Source organism: Rhipicephalus microplus, chromosome 7 (assembly GCF_043290135.1).
Source record: "Rhipicephalus microplus isolate Deutch F79 chromosome 7, USDA_Rmic, whole genome shotgun sequence".
Taxonomy (NCBI): Eukaryota; Metazoa; Arthropoda; class Arachnida; order Ixodida; family Ixodidae; genus Rhipicephalus; species Rhipicephalus microplus.
In genome coordinates, this window is record NC_134706.1 from 58,281,387 (window position 1) to 58,299,017 (window position 17,631).

At 46.3% G+C, this 17,631-nt stretch overlaps 1 protein-coding gene across 1 annotated transcript; it reads left to right on the forward strand.

The window, feature by feature from the left end:
* Positions 1-5,836: 5,836 nt before the first annotated feature.
* On the forward strand, positions 5,837-7,591 carry LOC142767476 (uncharacterized). Its single transcript, XM_075869210.1, has 4 exons — positions 5,837-6,112; positions 6,187-6,393; positions 6,456-6,653; positions 6,737-7,591. The coding sequence occupies exons 1-4, from the start codon at positions 5,963-5,965 to the stop codon at positions 7,163-7,165; spliced, it is 984 nt and encodes a 327-aa protein (XP_075725325.1). The 5' UTR covers positions 5,837-5,962; the 3' UTR covers positions 7,166-7,591.
* The last annotated feature ends 10,040 nt before the right edge of the window (positions 7,592-17,631 follow it).

A 17,631-nucleotide genomic window follows, 5' to 3' on the forward strand; every position in this document is an offset into this window, starting at 1 on the left:
TTCGGATGTCAAAGGCAAACAGCTTGCGGCTGCCACTGAAAAATTTCAGCTTGAACTGCTTACGGATCCCGCGTTCCCTACCCGGATCGGCAACAGTGTGTGCAGGGACACTTGCCCAGATCTCACCTTCGCCCGTGGCCGTGCAAACTATAACTGGGACAACCTGCAGGAATCCTTGGGCAGCGACCACTTCAGTCTCCGCACAAAAGTTACAGAGAGCGCAGCGCGTCAGTCTATTGGAGAAGCACGCATCACAAACGGGGACGCCTTTCGTCGTGAGAGCGAACATTCACTCGACAGCCTCACAAGCCTCACCGACTGGTGCACCCAAATTAAAGAAATTCGAGAGCGTTGGACCACCACCATTAACAGAACACCTGCACTGCCGGAAGTGGACGGCCATCTGCTACATCTGTGGGAAGCCCGAAGGAGCCTCATCCGCAGATGGAGGACGCAAAAACATAACCGACGCCTCAAGCTAAGGATCGCCACACTCACCACTCAGGCAGAGCAGTACGCTACAGAACTGGCGCGACTCAATTGGGCCCAGTTTAGCGACTCTCTTCGAGGCTCATTGGGCACGGCCCGCTCGTGGAACATTTTGCGCGCTTTGATGGACCCCACTCGAACAAAAAATGAGACGAATAAGTCAGTCATGCGCCTCATACACGCCTTTGAGGGTACTGACGATGAGCTGCTGGATCAAGTCCGGTGAAAATGCTTTGGCGATTTCTACCCACCCGCCTCTCAGGCTGCGTATCGTGGACGTGCCAATGACACTCTCGACCGACCAATAACGGTGGACGAAGTTTACGCAGCCATTCGCAGCAGCAATCGCAACACAGCTGCTGGGGCTGACGGAATCACGTACTCCCTTATCAGGAACCTCAACGACAGCGCCGTACAAGAAATCACGGCGTTTTTCAATGATCATTGGCAATGTGGCACGCTTCCTCCTGAATGGAAGCACGCGGAGGTCATAATGATACCGAAGCCGGGCAAAAAACTTCAGATCGAAAACCTCCGACCAATATCCCTCACTTCCTGCCTTGGTAAACTCTTCGAGTGCGTCATCACTAATCGCGTGCAAGATTACCTCGAGGACAATGACCTTTTCCCGCACTCAATGTACGGGTTTCGGGGACATCTTTCAACGCAGGATGTACTGCTACAATTAAAAGAAGTCATTGATAACGCCCCCCAGTAAGGAGAAAACATTATCTTGACTTTAGACATTAAGGGCGCGTTTGATAACGTTAGCCACCAGGCCATACTTGAGGGCCTCGAGGCTCTTCATTGTGGGCAGCGCGTCTACAGTTATGTTCACGCCTTCTTGTCGCACCGCACTGCCACAGTCGGTCTCAGCTCCATCCGATCACATGTTATCAGGGTTCCGAACAAGCGCACCCCGCAGGGCTCAGTGATTTCCCCGCTACTCTTTAATGTAGCTATGGTTGGCCTGGCACATGAACTCCACCGCATCGATGGCATCCATCACGCAATGTATGCGGACGATATCACCGTCTGGGCCACGCGGGGGTCCATTGGAGATAAAGAATATAACCTCCAGCAGGCAGCCACATGCGCCGAAATATACGCGCACGCACGAGGCCTGGCGTGTGCATCAGAAAAATGTGAGCTTCTACGAATTTATCGACGCAAGCTCCCACCATCGATGCAGAACAACCAAGGCTCCCGCTTCCAGGTCGTCCTTGCTGGCAAACAAATCCCAGAGAAATCCACCATTCGAATATTAGGCATGTGGGTACAGTCGAACCACCATGTGAATCACACAATTTCCCTTCTCCGCACCACTACACTGCAAGTGGCCCGAATGATATCTCGGGTAGCCACTCGTCGCCATGGCATGCACGAGGACACCCTGAAACTCATACGTAGCCTCGTGGTCAGTAGGGTGACATACAGTTTGCCCTACCAACGCCTCGCCAAGAGCGAACAGGGCCAAGTAGACGCAATGCTCCGCAAGGCCTACAAAGCGGAACTCAAGCTACCACCAGGTACTCCTTCTAGCAAGCTCCTCGCATTGGGCCTACACAACACCTTTGAAGAACTTTGTGAAGCGCAACTCGCCACACAGCTGCAACGGCTCACGCAAACACCTACAGGCCATGACCTGCTCCTACGCCTTGGCTACATCAGCCAGTTTCACGACGCAGCTCGTCGCAAGCTCATTCCGGACCAACTTCGTGCCACTTATAAGGTCGCTCCCATCCCCCGCAATATGGATCCCCGACTACATCAGGGCCGGAGGGAAGCCCGAGTGGAAGCCCTCGAGCGAACTTATGCACACAAGCACACTACGTACTATGTTGACGCCGCCAACTACGACCATGCAAACAATAAGGCTGTAGCCACAGTCGTGGACCACACACTCACAGAACGTACCAGCGCTTCCGTGCGGTGCCACAACATCACCGATGCTGAAGAAACTGCCATCGCGCTCGCTCTCGCCCTCGGCTACAGACAACGAAGGTCGCTGACAGTTCTCACGGACTCTCAAGCAGCTTGTCGCAACTACCTACAGGGGCGCATCAGCCAACCCGCTCTCAACGTAATCATGAGCGTTACAGACACTGGCGAGCATTCTATTACTCATCCACTCAGAATTTGGCATCGGATTATATGGACTCCGGGCCACATGGGACTAGAGGGGAATCAGGCAGCGGATAGGGTAGTATCGAGGGTATGCGAGCCGAGCACCTTGCAACTCCGCCCCTGAGGAACTCGTTCCGGTCCCTTGCGACTATTCTGCCATCCTAAATCATTACAGAGGACTTAGGAAAGCTTATTCGCTACCACACCGAACACTGAATAAAGAGGAATCAGTCAGCCGGAGGCAAATTCAAACCGACACGTTTCCAAATTTGCACATTCTGAGTAAAATGCACCTCTCGGCATACTCTCCTCTCTGCCCATGGTGTTCAGCTAAAGCCACTCTGTACCACGTCACGTGGGAGTGTCAGGCCATTACAGCCTTACAACAAGTACAAAATCCAACAGCGGAGCGATGGGAGGAGCTGCTGGCCAGCGAGAACCTGGAAGATCAGTTGAGTCTGATCAACCGGGCCCGCAGAGCGGCTGCTGCAAGCGGAGCCCTGGACTAAGGGCCCCCCCACCGCAAACCAAGCATCTCCGACTACTCGGAGCTTCTCCGCAGAAAATTTCATGTAAATAAATAAATAAATACGTTTTCACCCCCCTTCATTCTCTCCTGCGCTACTTCGTGGTATCAGAGTCCCTTAATACCGTTCTGGTCACGAAACTTCTCCGTCACTCTATGGGAGAGCTTGATATGGTGCCAAGAGCGGCCGCTACGCGGCGCTAGCCGTCCTAGGGGGGCCATCGCCCCGCTGCGCCCGGCGGGGCGCACTGGCCGCGGCGGCATCCCGAAGGCGTTGTGTGGTGGCAGCTCGCGGTTTCTGCATCAGCGAAACGCGAACTTCATGTGCCAGTGCACCGTGCTCAAGGTGGACGGCATGAAAATTTGAATGAACAATGCCTAAGGCGTGCTGTGTGACGGGTTGCAGCTCCGGATACCGAAGCAACAAAGAAAAGGCGTCGCTCTTCTGTTTCCCAAGTAGCGCCGAACTCCGAGAGAAATGGAAGCGAGCTACACCGCGGTTGGAAGCTGGCGGTTTCAGCTTCGAAAGTAAGAACGTTCGGGTGTGCGAAAAGCATTTTGATGCTAGCGACGTTGTGAGAACCGACGAGCACATCGTGAACGGGGTGGTCGTGTCGCTTCAGCGAGAGAGACCGAGGCTTCGCACGAACGCCGTTCCAAGAATTTTTGACGGGCTCCCGGCATATCAAGCCGAAACCGCGTTCACGGCCTGCGACTCAGAGGCAACCAGCGAAGAGGCGGCGCGAATTGTCACCGGAATGCGCAGCAGTGGAATGCCAAAATGTCAACACCGACTCGGCAGGAGAAGCCAGTGACGGTAAGCTCTTGAGCCGGTTTAGTCGCGGCGTTACTTTGTTCCCTCAGTCGCATGACCCTGTGTTAGCGGCTGGTGGCATTGAGGTGCTTCTGAACAGTGTTATTGATTTGTATTACAGATGCAGCAGCCAGCGATAGCGGACACGCAGATCAGGCCTGCCAAACGGAACAGGCAGTGTGTTCGTTTCTTGAAGTGCAGGCGCTAAAGGCGCAGCTTTCGAGTATGCGGCAACGACTCGAACGGTGTCAGAAGCAGCTTGCGAAGATGAGAGTCCTGGCCAACAAAAATGCAAGACTCTTGCGAAACCTGGACAAGCTATCTACCCGCGAGAAGCTTATTTACGATCAGTGCATCATGAAGGCAAACGCGAAATCTCCGAAAGCTGCCAGGTAATCTTCAGTCGCACATAACTGCCACGAAGCTATGAATATAATCGCACTTCTTTTTCGTGCCACTGTCTTGTGCATATTTTTTAAGAGCAGTGCACGCTAGCATTGCATGTCAGAGTAATCCTAAATCGCCCGCTTTGCATGATCGCACAATGCAAGCTGTCTGTTGCTCTCGTACTGGAGTAGGGGTGCATGTTAATATTGAAAATGACAAGGCATTTTTAAACGCGGTGGTTGTGTATTGCGGTATGAGGAAAGATGGTGTGATGCATGTCGTGCATCTTCTTTTTTCTGCTTGCTGTGGTTATGCACTTGCACTGTTCACTCACCAGCCTCGGTTTACCTGAATGCACAACGAGCCTGCACTCTCTTTAGGTACAAAAAAGCATGGATTTATGACTGCCTGCTACTGAAGATTAAGTCGACAGCGGTCTATACATTCCTTCACGAGAATGAGTACCTTCCCTTGCCCAACCCTCGCACCCTCTACACGTACCTGAGGAGCCTCAAGGCTGACTTTGGTTTTGACAGCAGTCTATTCACCGTTCTCAAAGACAAGCTGCAAGTACTTCCTGAGCGAGAGCGTCGAGGTTTGGAACAATGCACAAACTTACTACTGCATTCTATGACTTCATATCTCATATGTGGTGCATGTCTAATAAGATGTATTTTTTCACAGGTGTCCTGATGTTCGATGAAATGAGCGTAAGAAAGAGTGTGCACATTAGGGAGTCAGACATGGCTCTGCTCGGAAAAGTTAACTTCGCTGAGCACACAAGACCCTCGGACTGTGAGAAAGATGGCGATCACGTCCTGGTCTTTCTCTTCCGACCATTTCTTGGAGGGTGGTCGCAGACTGTTGGGACCTTTTGTTCCTCCGGTGCAGCCCCTGGTTCAATAGTAGCGAAGTTGTTGCTCCAGTGCATTGTGCACCTTTCGAACGCTGGCGCTATTGTCGATGCTGTTACATGCGACAATTCAACACCAAATCGTTCAGCTTTAAGGAGCTTGGGTTAGTATCTGGGGACACGAGTTAAATTTGTCAAATTAAGAATTGAACACTACTAACTGCATTGATGTGTTCTTTTCAGGGATAAACAGTGACCAGAAACAGCTGCAAACTTCATTCCAGCATCCATGTGACCCTTCACGGACAGTGCAGGCACTAATTGATCCACCGCATGTCTTCAAATGCATAAGGAACAATCTTCAGAAGGTTGGAAAGTTTCTGGTAAGCAGTAATTCGTATCTACGTCAGGTTACTCCCTTTGCGAGGAGTGGCTTCACCTTTTTATCGCAGCTACCGGAAGGACATGAGGTCCATCACTTCCACTACTCTGCCCTGCTGGAGTACGAGGAGCAACAGGCTGGCCTTCGGGCTGTCCCAAAGCTCACAAGGGCTCACATCTTCCCGAACGCCTTCCAGAAGATGAGTGTTCGGCTTGCTGTTCAGGCGAGTAACCACTCCTAGTAATTAGTAAGGCTACTTACAGGCGAACTAATGACACAAAGCTTTGCTGATGATTTGTCAAAAAAGACAAATTTCATTGCAAGCTCTTTCGAACAACAGTGTGCCATCATTTTCAGCTTTTCAGCGGAAGCACGGCGTCTGCAATGGAGTTTTATAGCAAGCAAGAAGGCTGCCAAAAGCTACATAACTCCGCAGGTACATACGACTTCACGAAGCAGATGAACGATCTATTTGACTGCCTCAACTCAAGAAGACCACAGGACGTGCAATACAACGAAGCCGAGCACATCGCGGTGAGCGAGTAAATCACACCCAAATATGTTTTTCTTTTATAGTGTACTCAAGGTTAATATTTCTTGCATTGCAGACATTGAAGGCGAACATAAAGTGGCTGGAGGATCGCTGCACATACATAGAGAGCCTGCCGAAGCAGAGGCAGGTGTGCTTCCTTAGCAAACCAACTTGTGGTGCACTGAGGATAACGCTGCACAGCACGGTGGCCCTGATTGATCGACTCTTGAAGTCTGGCTTCCGTTATGTTCTAGTTGGAAACCTCGGCCAAGACCCTTTAGAGGTAACTCAGGTACTTTTTGGCACGGTGTGTTGGTACATATACCTTTCTTTTTCCCTCTCCAGCGCTTCTTTGGGATAGCCAGGCATGTTGTAGGAGACGGGGGCCAACCAACTGTTCAGCAGTTTTTGTTTATATACCGGATGCTGTCGGTGAACAACCTCGTGCGGCCACCTAAGCGAGCTTCAGTTGACGGAAGCGGGCCACAACTGCTTCTCACTCTGCAAGGTCTTTTTGACAAGGAAAAGCCCTCTACGACTCAGGTATTTTGCAGTTTGTGTCCTGTATGTGTCCTGAAGTTTCTTTTTTATCACCCTGAAAATTCAGGAAGTTGTGCACATTTCAGGTGGACACACTAGCTGTTCTGCTGGACGATGTCCTGCTGGAGCCAACAACAGACTGCGTGGATGACATTGGCCCCCTTTCGACCAAAGACTCCATTTTGGATTACCTCGGCGGATATGTGGCCAAGAAGTTTTCTACTCTGGATTGCTTAGGCTGCATCGAAACGATGTTGAGCACAACACGTCAGCCATCTGCCTTGATCCAAACAAAATCGAGGGGCTATTTGAAAGTACCCAGCAGCCGTCTTCTTGCTCTCCTGAAAATTGTTGAAGAACATGTGGAGACGTACACGGTGCAAAACATTGCATGCGGTGACGTGTACGCGAGGATTGTTGAGGGCATTTTGCTCGACAGCCGCACAGCGTCAGCAAGTGTAGGTTGTCTGTTGCACTTTTTAGGGACAACAGCTGAGGTTGTACACTTTTTTTGAGATGTAGATTACATTTCTTCACTCGAGAAAAAAACAAAGCCTCGCGGGCAACTGTGCGCAGTTCTTGCCCTGCAAGTGGTGGGCGGAAGCCACAGTGTTAATCATAATGGCTGTGTATGTGAGCACGCCTTCCCATTTGTATATAGTGTTGTATATCTTGTATACATTACACTGTAATATTTTCGTACTATTCATATTTATCTGCATATAGTGTAAATAGTGTATATTCAAATACAGTTTATTTTAGGCAGTGAGCTAAGGCAGAGTGCAGCTGTTAATGAAACGAAATACACATTGTACAGTAGAGTCACAGATTGTGTAACATTGCTCAGAACAGCTGCAATAGTTTCTAGTGCTTTTCTTCTCCAAAGTGTTGTTCTCAGTGTATTTTGTGTAAATAAATGTTTTCCAACTTTCTCCCCATTACGTGCACCATATGTGAATCTCCCATTCATAAGTACACACCTGACTACTAGGCGGCGTATCATTAGCACCAAATTTAAGATTTATTGCATGCCTTAAATCGTTACTGCCCTTCCCCCCCCCCTCCCACCCAAAAAATAAAAACAAATGTGTGATGAGGTACCTCGGTAGTGGCAGAGGCGGCCAAGCGGCTAGCACTGACATCAAAAGGAACTTCCAGATTAGGCTGCTGTACTTCCGTTCCCGGAGAAATCATGGGTTGTCGGCCGGTAAATAATAATGCCCTAAACAGTAAACACAAGGAAACGTCAAGCGGCGGATGTCCCGTGTAAACTGCGTGAAAAGAAGTGATCAATCAAATGTTGGGCACGTTTAGAGCGGTCGCGAAAGCCCTCGGCATCGAAAGTCCCCGCGTCAAAAAAGCGATCGGCGCTCACAAACGTGTGTCCAAAACAACTGCGCATTTGGGTATAAACTCAATTGAAAGGTCTGGAATAAAACTTCTGGCTCAACCATTCAGTTCATTTGAATACTTGGGTAGTAGCGCGCGAGAGGCGAGCCGGATATAAACCAATGTGATTGCTCCTGTACTACCCGGTCGTGTTTCATTTCGTTCACCTTCCTCCCCCTATTAGCGGCCCTACCAGAATATAAAGCTCACCTACCGCATAAACATAATCGCCCTTTGGCCGGGCGCAAGTACAAACATGTTGTCGAGCAGATCAAGCAGTAGCTGCTCGCATCAAGAGCATGGAGCATAAGCATCGTCTTTCAACACTTGCGAGCTATAGCTCGCAAGTACCGCTACGAAGCATCGTAAGTATGCATATAATTGGGCTATGAGACAATTATTGACACAATGCGTTATCGCTCGGTGTGAGAACACTTTTAATGCGCTGCTGTTTATAAGGTGGGCCCGCACTTCCAAGTAAACTACGCGTGCGTTCCAAAGTAAACAGCTCTCATTCGTCGTCGACACTGGATCCCGTTTCTACTTATTTATCTGGTGGCATTGATGCGTTCAGAGACGTTTAAAAAAAGGTAACAGGAAGAACAGCACGCACATAATCGCGTCGAAACGTCGGCCGCAGTGCGCATACAAGCCCAGCAGTGGCGGCGGCTTGTGGCCCCCATACGACGGGTGGCGCCTCTAGCGACAGATTTTGTCCCTATATCAACCTTCGGGCGGAGTTTCGTGACCAGAAAAGCATTGAAGGACTCTGGTGGTATCCTCTCTCAAGCCACTTTGCCCTCTCCGACCAGCCCTCCCAATCTCACGTGGCACACGTCATCGCTAACGCAATGCTTGAAACACGCTCTACTTCCGGTTGCTGCAACTCTGCCCGCTGACTCCGTTAGCTGCCTTGTACCAGCTTGGCTGTTGGCGCGTCATGGCTGGTGGGATTATAGAAACTGTGCCGGTGCGAATCCTGCGCATTCCACACGCCCTATTTATCAGCTGATTCGTGAGTGACGCACGCACACGGGCAACACGACGAACAGCAAGCAGCTGGACAGCTGCTTGCAGACTGAATTGAGGTCGTAGGCTCTTGCTAGAACAATCACAGCATAATTGAATCGGTGCGTCAGAGACATTCTAGCAATACGTCACGCGCAGGCACGAAATGCACTGAAAGAAGAAGGCATGGTTTCTTGGAATTTGTGACGCGTCAGGGGAGCGTTGCGCTGCCACTTGTGGAATTGTTGATCGTAACGGAATCATGTACAGGATGCGCGTGTTTACTTAAAATGTTCAATGACCCTCTAAAGAGCCTAATTCGCCGACATTGAGGTCGTTGGTTGCAAGCGCAAAATCTTCTACGCGAAATGCAGTGAAAATAACTTGCATGTCTCACAAGCACACGAGTCCTGTATACATGCTTCACAATACAGCTTGTAATATAACAATAATATTGCGTGGTACAAGCGTACGTTGCGATTGGGCGTCAGAACATGTCATTATCACAAATTCATGGTTTAAATCAGGCCACCCTCTACAAAAGGCACACATGTTGCTGTTCATTTTCTCTTAAATGGGCACTAAAGTCAAATAAAAATTTACGTCTTAGTGAAAGCTCAACGTATGACATCTAAAACGACAACATTATCTACAACAGTGCCCTACTTACCGAGAAATTGAAGTGTAGAAAATTCTCAAAATGATCCCGATGACATCAGATCGACCGCCTACAAGTTATAACTAATAATAGATCCAGTAGATCCAGCTGCAGTAAATAAAGAACTTTCCTTGAATCAAGAGACGCAACAAAATGATGTTGTTTGTTTCTGTTTGAGTTGTTGTTGTTATTGTTGTTGTTGTTGTTGTTGTTGTTGTCTTTATTTCAGACAAATGTATGTCTCGGATACATGGGCGAAAGGCAGATGTCCTCTGCCTGACGGGACCTAAGTACCCGAAAGCACCGCTCAGAGCATACAATATAAAATAATTAAAATATAACACACTAATAATTAATGCGTCATTCTTTTTGTACAGAGTAAATGGAGTACATAATTGTACAGTAATAAAAAAGATATATAACACTACAAATAACGAAACCAGAGAAACTTATGACTGCTATATACAGAACTTATCAATCTTGAGGACCGGATAGAAGGTAAGCTTTAATATATATTTTGAAAGACTTCAGAGACAAAGATTTCTGCGCGATTTCTATAACCTAAGTATGTTTGTTGAGAAGGCTGGGAATTAAATGTGTGAGTGCTTGCTTTCCATAGGTGGTTCGGACAAGTGGAATTCCCTAATGGTCGTATCTTAATTCATAAGGCACAGAGCTACTAGATTGCAGTTCTATATATCTAGAAGAATTAAGCTTAATATCGTTAAAAACAGCAGAGTAAATGAAACTCATATAGTTGATTCACCTTTAGAACACAGTGTTCTAAAAAGTGTGAACCTGTGTGATCGTTGTATGATAGGATTTCTACACATCGTATTGATTCTTCTGCAATCTTATTAGCCTAACAAGATTAGTTTTAGATGTACACTCCCAAATCATTATGCTGTAGTGAAGGTGTGAATGAATTAGGGTGTAATATAGCTGCCACTTTAAAGATTTTGAAACAAGGTCTCTAAGCTTGTGGAGTACAGCGAGGGACCTTGATATGAATCATGAAAAAAAGAACCGCCGGACGTTACAATGAGGAATGGCACGAATGGTTCGAAAATTCAAGTTTCACGTAGCTACACTGGGCGCGTGTTGCTATCTAGCGGGGCGCACATAAATAAAAAAAATGTCTGCAATCTTAGAGCCAATGGTGGGAAATCGATCAACGGCCGCTGTTGCTGCTCTGGCTCCCGCTTATTTCGGTCTGCTGCTACTAGCGCAGTAAAGCCGGACAAAGTTGTGCACGGCAGAAGTGACGCGAGTCGGTCCGGTCGGTCTGCTTCTTGAGGCGGGTAATTTGAAGTGTGCTAACCCGATGCGGACCACTAAGACGTGATTTTATTTTAAAATAGGCCCTTCCTTTACAAAAGTAACACTACGAGGTTTCTGGACCACTATTTTCACAATCAACGTGGACTTAATAATTGCTTTAGTGTCGCTTTAAGGCCACGTGTTGGGTGCACAGCACCTTCACAAAAGACATAACGCGCACAATTCCTTGAGGTTTAAAGCATTCTACCCATTGCACAGAATGCAGCCGTATGCGAAATCTTCACTGAAACTTGAACTCTTGAACTCTATAGGCACTAGGGACAGGATATGGCTATCGCGTTGAATTTTTAAAGGCGAAGTTCAAGGATACTCAAATTTTCAAAAACTCACATTGTCCTCTTGCACTTGTGTATGACAACTCGAAGGTTAAGGTGAGCTTCTTTTTCTTCTCACTCGATGCATTCGTCTTTGCTCTACCCCCCAAAAAAAGAATTCTGATTTTAACTAGCTATTTCAGTGCCTTTGAGACTTTGACTTCGTGCAGACGTCGTTTGATGAACTCATAATCTCAAGCAGTTATGATGACGTCATCGTAACGTTACAAAGTTTCGAAACCTGTGACGACGTGATTGCCTCACATGATGGTGTCATAACAAAAATACCTCATCAAGTGACTTTTGCATCGTTTTTGAGGCTGCCGACGCTGGCGGTCAGTTTTTGTTATATGAAGCATCCTAACGTTCTTGCCCTAATGATACATCTGAAGTAACGACGGCGTTCACGGCCCAATCAAGGAATTATAGGTCAACTATTTTTTGCAAACGAGCAATTGAGATAACTGTACGCTAGAGCGCTTCATCGCTTTTGATGTGTTGCTTGGTTTTTTTTTTTTTTGGAGCATTGTGATGATGTCCAGTTTGGCTCGATCCAATGAGCAAATGCGTTGTAAAAGCGCAAGGCAAGAGTATATCAGTGCTATACTTGGAAATATCACAAGATGTGTTTAGAAAAAATTGTCAACGATTTAGAGTACCTGTTCCTCTACTGCGGGAGAGCATAAAGCCGTCCAGTGGGCCTCTGAAGTACCAAACCACCCGAACCAGCTGCTGAAATGTTCCACGTATGATAGCGCTAACAACACATTATGCTGAGTTTTCCCGAATTAGGCGAGTTAACAAACTTTTGTTTCGCGTGTAAAAGAAGTCTTAAACAGAAATTCTTTTGGTTGATTATTTTACAGGCTGAAGCATCGTTAAAGTTTATAGAAAAAAAAGGGAATAGAAGAGCAGTTATTCTGAAATACCTGCATGTTCAATCAATCTATATCGCAAGTGGTATTCTCGAAATCTGCCAGATACACGTTACGTGTCACGAACTACTATAAGTATATTATGAACAACGAACTTGACAAAGACGAAAGTATCTTTTTCCAAACGTTTGAAGCCACTGGGTTGTTCAGACATTCAAACTGGTGTCTGAACAAATACGTTCTTGCCTTCTAAACAACTTACCATGTAAATGAAAGAAAACAAGGCCCTATTATGTGTAATGCGTGAGCAATAAGCCTTGCTACTACATGTTTTCGTGTTGTTTCACTTTTTTTTAACCAAGCTTTTTATTAAAATTTACCATTCTTTGTTTGTTTAGTAGAAGATTTGAAATGAAATGACGTATAGTTTTGGGGAGCTGCATATTTCAATTTTCTGATCAGGGATTCATTGAATGGCTATCGTTTGAAATATTTCACGAGGTCTTTGTTATGACACAGGGATGGTTCAGAATGGAAAAAAGTTTCGACCATGCCGTATTTATGGTGCCAAGAATGTTGCCCCGCCGCAGTGGCTTTGTGGCCAAGCTACTCGGCTGCTGACCCGCAATTCGAAGGAGCGGATTCTGAATGCAGTGGCTGCTTTACGACGGAGGCCAAAATGCTGCTGGTCCATGTGCTCAGATTTGGGTGCACGTTGAAGAACACGAGGTGGTGTGAATTTCTGGAGCCCTCCATTACGGCGTCTCTCATAGTTATAGGGTGCTTTTGGGAGGCTATAAGCCCCATGTACCAATCAAGTTTTCAAGGACGTTCGTGCCAACGTCATTGTTTACTGATTAACCCTTTATATTTCCAGTTACCGGATGACACTGTGGTTGGCTGTGGTTGCTGTCTTATTTTATGGCTTATGCGGCATGTCCGCTCAGCATTTACGGCGCTTGCCTGGTAACTCAAAGCTGAGTGGTCGAATGAAGTCGTAGTGGTCGTATTAGTCTGGAGGCGAAATCATAGTGGAGACCCTTTTCTTGGGCCATGTCAGTGCACATTAGAGAACCGCACATGGTCGAAATTTGCTGAGTCATCCAGTATAGCATCTGTAATAATCGCATCGTGATCTTAGCATGCAAAGCCCGAGAAGTTACTCATACGTTAAAGTCACCACACGCAGCAGGGCTACATGCTTTCCTTGTTTCGTAGTTTATGCGACCCATAACATGCCTTCGCCCACTTGTGGCTTTCTTTCGTGGCCTGCCCGCGCAACCACTCCATTCTTTTCGCGCTTTTTTTGCTGAGCAGCGTGCTCTTCTAGTTTTGCGTGACCTGTTATGCAATGCACGAATATTCTACGCCCAAGTGAAGTAGGAGTCTTCAAGTCTCAAACACTTTCCTGGAATTCTCGCCACTTCTTTTTATGCGTGAATTGTAGGTTTGTGGCAAATACAAATGTAGTGGTGGCGTCTTGCATATGACCAAGTTGCAATGCGAGATTTCGAAAGAGCCCAACAATATATTTCTCGATCGTACGGATATTCCGCTGTGATGAATATACATTTTACGGTACTTTCAACAGTTTATTATTTTTGTGGGTAAGGCTAACAGAACAAAATGATAGAGCAGTCCTTTAACCTTGCCAATTATTATCGTTCATTGGTTGTTAAACTCATGTGTTGCTGCTTTGAATTTTGCCACTAACTTTAACGTGGAGTTTTGCAAGCTAATTTTACAAACCACGTGTCACAGACAACAACTGAAAAAGACCTAGAAGACAAAGAGCGGTGAATACTTTGATAGTTTATTACTCAGCAATAATTACTTCCCAGTTGATTAGCAAGCATGCGAAAGAGTTTTTAATGTGACATCAAGGTGATGGAAACTAAAAAAAAGGCATTACTTAGCTCCGGTAGCACTGCATGTGTGACAAAACGTTTCTATTAGACTTTATATTCTAAATTTATGAATGTGGGCACATAAAACACATGAATACACTTCAGTTGTATTTGTCCAGTCATCGCAGAATGTCCTCCTTCTAGAACATTCTCCACTTCAAAGCACCTCAGTTGATCAAAGTTTCCGTAGCCCTCTACTACGACGTCTTTCATGATCACATGGTCGTTTTCCCTTGTTAAGCCTCACATATCAATCAATTGTAGACCATACAACCAAGTGGCGCACTATTGTAGTACCTAGCGAGTCACGCACTTGAGAAGAAACATTAGCGGGGCAAATTTGTACCAACCGTAGAAATTGAAAATGCGACCTGTGATGCAAGAGATTTTTAGCGCAATCTGTATGTTGTCTGTACCTATAGCAATGCACATTTTATTAAAATGAAGTGCTATTGGAGTTAGCGCATAACGTTAGAAAACACCGTCAGTATAACTTGGAATACTTATTGTCTCGAAAATGCGCACTCATATGTTCGTCTGCTCTATAAAAGTGTTATTCCAGATTTTTAGGGCTTCAATGGTGCCAGTAAAATTATAGAGGAGCGTATGTAAGTGTTGACACATGTACCGTAACACCGCGAAACAACCTCAAAGATGTTGTCAAACCAACAATATTTGTTGTACAAACTTAAATGGTATTCGTTAGGTCCAAGTATGGGTCATATTAGGAGGTATAAGTTGGCTTGTGTATGACGAAGCTGATTCCCTGGTCTCAAAGCAGTCAATTTCAAACAAAATAGTCGCATGACGCAAGATGCGACCGCCCTCTTGCAAAAACTACTTTTCACTTGCGCGAGCTCACCCGTAACCATTCAGTGTTCACAGAAGCGGCTCCTAGCCTTCACCATAACCACTCGTATAGGCCCACTCTAAACGAGTACCATTTCGTAGTTAAGCCACAAGCGAGCCCGCTCAACTGCCTTTATTCAGGAGCTCATCAGCGTAACAATGCAGGTTCCTAGTTGCTCGTCTTACATAATTGGCCTTGCGCGAACGAATTGGCCCTGTCCACTCGGCCTAAATTAGGCGAGTGCCGTCACTCTAGACAAGCGTTCTTCTAACTTCTATTGTGAGCAGTGCTTCTACAAACGCACGTGTCTTTACGCAACTGGGCAAATTGGACTTGTGGCTTTCATTTGGTGCTCGGCTGATGCAGTTTTGTGGTAACCCTACCTAAGCCACAGACTCAGCATTTCTAGATGAGCTAATGATGACGTATTTACGACACCCGATTTCACGACTCGTTCTAACTGCTTGGTCATTCTGTGTGTCAGTTGCCCATACACCACATACGCCTACACCGTCATCTGCACAGCTTGCTCATTTGCTGCCACGTAAAATGAAAACAATCAGGATAATACCCCTCGCTGTGGTATTACAGTATAAATGTTGTTGGTTGTTTAGATATAGGTCATGAGGTATATTCATGGTGCATCACAGTGCTTAGAAAAGTCGACGCTAACTGAGCTGCTCTTTTAGGGAACGCGAAGTAACATTTATTTCCAGAGAGAAGCGATGTGCAAAAGAGATACCACAGTGATTTGAATGAATAAAACAATTCTAAATGTGATGTGAAGTTTTAGTCTATTTGTTTTTGTGTTATGATCTAAGGACAGCACGATAGTACACTCGGGGACACACAAAAGAAACGGCACCGGCAAGCACTGACTTTCAACTAAAACTTTATTTAAAACGAAAAAAAAAGATTATATACGGAAAAGCTATAAAAATTAAAAGCATGACAAAATTTCTTTCAAGGGTCGATTACATATGTATCTACCAATCGGCCTTCATCAAAGTGCTACCGCTACGGCCGCGAATTGACCCGTGTCTTTAGAGAACGCAACTAATCACAATAACCGCTTCACCAAACATGCCAGTTAAGCTTCAGCATTAGGTGATTGCAATTTCGAAAACCTAACAATTACGCTACCTCTGATTTTGTGTTTTACAACGAAAGCCGTTATAAGATCGCATCTCGAGTCACACGCAGCGCCATAGTTGTCCGCCGCCGCCGCCGGTGTCCATAACAACATCGCGCGAAATTAGAAAAAAAAACCTAGTACCAATGACACTGTGGGGCTTGAGCCCGGGTCCACTGGGTGCTAACCCAGTATTCTGCCACTGAGCCCCGCCGGGGCTTCAGAGTAGTTGGCGAACTTGCCTTGGGCAGGTTAGATGTCAGGAAAGCAATCGCGTTAATACGACTTTTAAATCGTTTTAAAACATCGATAGAACAAGCTGTTGTCATGCAATGCGAATGTGTAACGAGTGGGTCGTCCAATGCTGCAATTCATTACAAACAGTCTTTTTTTTCAGATATTAACTGCAGCACAATCCTACTGCAGGCAGAATTCCTCACTGTCGTCAGCCACTGCATGAACAATTGTCACAAAATTCCTCGAGAGTGCTTAGCGAATGCCACGCTTCTCAGAAGAATGGCAAAAAATAGCATAGCAAATGACAGCCCACTATCCAAAAATGTTTAACAATACTGCCGCAGTGGGCATCAAGCAAGTGCGCTAGCAGCAGTTACCCAATGCGTGTTTATAGAAAACGCTCAAAAAAGCCGCTCTTTTAGCTTTCGCTGTGACTCTGCGGCGCCTTCCGCGCAGGCCTGGCGTTTTTTTTAATTCTACAACTTCTATAAGCAACACATTTATTTTTGCTTGACGGCGAAGCGCATGACTAATGTACAGGAAAAAGCTATTTACTCATGGAATTCCTTTCGACTCAATTTAACCCATTTCGTCTTCCTCTCGCCTTTCTTCTACGCCCCACTCACTGCGCCTTGAAAAGCCCAATCCGCTACGCTCTTCCGCGTCCTACGCATTCTCGTGAGAGACATCTGATTGACTGGAACAGTTAAAAATAATCAGTGGTAGCAACGCGCTACTGGTGCCAAAGTTAAGCCTGGCGTCAGCGGCATTGTCCGAAGAAGCATGTCTTTACTGGATTCCAACTCAGCCCATTTTCTTCCTGCTGACGTCTTCACTTGACTGCTGTAGAGTTCGGTTCGAAATTCGAGAAAAATTGCTCACGTCGACGTCTTATTACCGCAAAAAATGTTCCAGTTTTTTTTATTTGTTGTATCCTGCTTCTTTTGCACGCCAGAGGTATTTCCGCTTCGTTCCGACGAGCTTGTGCACTGAAAAAGGCAGTCACAATTGCAAGTTATGGTGACAACAGAAAACTAGATGTAGAAGCATGGCAGAAAAGAAACAGAGATTCTCATTAGGCTCGGCATCAAAACAAAAAAAATCAAAAATTGGCAGATCACGCGTACAGTGGGAATTGATATACGAAGCACGAAAAAGAAATGTTCATATGTCACTTTAAAGTCCGCACAACGTTACGAAGTGGAGGTAAATGATGCCGTACATGACTTCCGTGTCATGATTATCATGTTTCGATGTGTCGTTTACCTTC